Source organism: Plasmodium reichenowi, chromosome 6 (assembly GCF_001601855.1).
Source record: "Plasmodium reichenowi strain SY57 chromosome 6, whole genome shotgun sequence".
Classification (NCBI taxonomy): domain Eukaryota; phylum Apicomplexa; class Aconoidasida; order Haemosporida; family Plasmodiidae; genus Plasmodium; species Plasmodium reichenowi.
The window spans coordinates 643762-647550 of record NC_033651.1 but is presented as its reverse complement, the minus strand read 5'-3'; the positions used below and the strand labels follow the sequence as shown (position 1 = coordinate 647550).

The window sequence follows — 3789 nt, the reverse complement described above, 5'->3', positions numbered from 1 at the left end:
TTTTTTTTTTTTGCACATGTGGATGTTTCATTTTTTACTTGTTCGTCTCCAGCAATCTCTTTATAAGAAAATTTTCGTGCACCTTCTTCATATTGTAGAGAGGCATATTTTTCAAAAGATAATTTAACATACTCATATTATTCATATTACACAAATTAAGAAATTCACATGCACGTGTTTGTAATTCCAAATCTGAATGGTTAATACAAGTGTTCAGAATTTTTTTCACACTGTTCATAAGTTTATTATCATAAAAAACCATTTTCATAATAGCCATTAAAATAACACATTTGGTGTTAGATGATGCAAAGGCAAAATATTTTTCCAGAATTTTTAATTGTTCTTTCATAGGTACTTTATCTTTTATTAAATATCCAAAAGAACCTATGATGTACGTACATAAATCTACTAACAATTCAATTCTTGTAAAATGATCTGATAAATATCTATAACATTTCATAGCTGCATAAGTTTGTACTTTCTGGTCATCTTTATTTTTATTATTATTATTATTAATATTATTATTGTTATTATTATTGTTATTGTTATTATTATTATTATTATTATTGTTGTTGTTGCTATTATTATTACTATTGTTACTTTCATTACTATTATTATTTATATTATTTAATGCATTATTTTCTCCTTTCGATAATTTGGATGAGTTTTTACCATCACCTTCTACAAATCCAGTTATTATTTGTACTAATCTAAACCATACTTCTTGAAATATAGACTTGTGAGTTATTTCAATCATTTTAAATATAACATCAATATACCATGATAAGTCTGGAGAGAAATTTTCAGCAAGAATAGATATTTTTATTATAACTTCATTTTGTATATATGGATCGATAAATGGTAGATGATGTAAAAATACATTAATAAGTAATTTCCAATTATTATAATTACACATATTAAATAGAATATTAAATGTTTGTAATTTGATTGTAATATCATCACTATTTAATAAATTTATTAAATGCATAATATGTGTTTCTAACATATTATAAATTTTTAAATTCATTTTTAATTTCGATAAACTATTTAAAATAACATAATTAATATTTGACTTTTTTGTATCAAATGAAGTTATTAAACATATGATTATATCTCTATTTCTATCTTCGATTTTATCATCTAAAAAATTATATAGATTGGAGCATTCATAGATAATACCATATTCAATGTATATAGCACTTTTTTCATTTCTTAAAATGTCTTTATTTTTTTTACTATGTGAATAAATACTATTTTTTGAAAAACTCTTTTTAAATATATTACTACTGTTATTATTATTATTATTATTATTACTACTACTTTTATTGTTATTATTATAATCATGATAATCATTATTATTATTATTATTATTGTTGTTGTTATTATTACTATTAAAATGATTAGCAATAGTATGCCTATTATTATTTGGAATATTATTATTCAGTGGATTGCTTTCATTTCCTAATCTTCCTTGTAATTTTCTATAAGGCTTGGATATTATTTTATACATGATATCATTTATATTATTTATAGTAGTTTGAGATAAATTATGAACATCATATAATTGTATCATCTGTAGACATTTTATTAATAAAAATGGATAACGTACATGCGAATAATAAAAACCTTCGTCAATTTTTAAATTTTCATCTAATATTAAATATAATACATTTAATATAAAATGTATATATTTATTTATATATTTTTTTATTTCATAAAAATCAATTTCTTCAATATTAAATGTACATTCAGATTCGATTTCTAATATTTTATCTACTTTCTTTAAATCATTATATAAAAAATTCTGTTCATTTAAATATATATTTGATTTACTTCTTTTTTTTTTTAATTCATTTTTTATATGTAATGATATACGTCTACTGTGATTACTACTACCGCTACTACTTGAACTATTATCGAATTTTAATTCTTCTCTTTTTAATATATCATCATTTTTTTCATCTAATGAATTTTTTTTTTTTTCTTCCTTTTTTATATAATAATGCATTGATTCATATTTTTGAAATATTAATATTATTACATATAATAAATTTAAATAAGCAAATATATTAAACATGTTTATTTCATTCAGATTCTGATCTAGAAATTTAAAGATCTCGAAATCATTTTTACCTCTTAATAATAAATCATGTCTTTTCTTATATATATTTGCTAAACACAAAAAAGCCTTTTTTCTTATATTTGGTTTATATATATAATTAGAAGTAACAATATGTAATATATCTTCATATAAATTCTCTATTAATAATCCATTTATTTTATGACTAGCAAAGTGAAAAGCTAAGAAATTTATTTTTTCATCATTATTTTTTATATCTGCTTTTATGGTACTTACCATAATATTTAACATTTCATTATTTTCATCAACTAATAAAGATAGAGCTGTATATCCACAATATTTATCACTAAAATTATTACTACTTATTAATTTTATTATATCTAAATATGATAATGATATACCATATCCTAATATATGACAATAAATTAATTTCCATATATACTTTTTTCTTTTATAATTTGTTATATTCTTTTCATTAAACTTTTTCTTTATCTTAATTATTTCTTGTAATACTTTCTTTTCTTCATCTTCTTTACATCTACAATTACGAACTTCATCAATAAAACAGTATAAACCCTTTATGCTATGTTTAATCATTTTTTTTTTTTTTTTTTTTTTTTTTTTTTTTTTTTTATATATTATTATTGTGTTATTCTTGTTGTTATGTCTTTTATTTATTATATAATTTATGCTTACTTTTTTCCCCTTGTTCTAGATATTATTTAAAATGATATTATATTATTTAATATTGTTCTAATTATTTTAATTTAAATAAATTTATTATTTTTATGGTACGTATTTTTTTTTTTTATTATAATTTTATTATACTTATTTTATTATTATTTTAATTTTTATTATTTTTTTTTCTTCGTTATCCTCTTTATGGTACATTCTTGATTACTATCATATGATTTTAAATGGTCATAATGATATATAATATACATATAAAAAAAGAAAAAATAATTAAAAATATATGACTAAATGAATAATATTGTCATATATTTATATATATATATATATATGTATGTATGTGTTTGTCTATATTATATAAAGGACAAACGTTAAATTGAAATAATATATATATTAAAAAAATATATATATTTATTACTTTAAAAAATAAAATAACCACAAATATATTATATATATATATATATGTGCCTTTTTTCTTGTGCTGTTATTTATCAAATTTGATATGACCTATATATTATTTTTTGGTATTTTATTTTTGAATAGCATCAATGCAACAAAAAAAAAAAAAATAATAAAAATAATAAAAATAATAAAAATACACATGACAAATATGTGATATTTATAAAATATTATTCCTTCTATATGATAATATTACTTTTATATATACAATTAACAAATATATTCATTATAATATATATATATATATATTTATTTATTTATTTATATGTCTCCACCTCTTTCTCTTCGATGTGTCCTATTTATTTATATATACCATAATGTTTTACTTTATTATAATATGTTAGGACAGGAATATTTATTATTTATAAATTATTTACTTTGTATTTTTCTTTCGTTTTCTTTTTTTTGCTTTCTTTTTTTCTCTTTCTTTTTTTCTCTCTCTCTTTTCTTTAATTTTATAAAAAGTAGTACATATCAAACACCTTGAAAATATTTAAGCAGATCATCAAAACACAAAAAAGGAAGAGAAAAAAAAAAAAAAAAAAAAAAAAAAAAAAAAA

General features: G+C 18.4%; 1 protein-coding gene across 1 annotated transcript in view; it reads right to left on the bottom strand.

The window, feature by feature from the left end:
• PRSY57_0615800 (AP-2 complex subunit alpha, putative) overlaps positions 1-2677 on the bottom strand; it is a gene marked incomplete at both ends in the record, with an annotated part of 3923 nt that extends 1246 nt beyond the window's left edge. The window contains one exon of the mRNA XM_020114612.1: positions 39-2677. Coding sequence (XP_019970683.1) covers positions 39-2677 — 2639 coding nt within the window. The remainder of the gene's footprint in view (positions 1-38) is intronic.
• Between the last annotated feature and the right edge of the window lie 1112 nt (positions 2678-3789).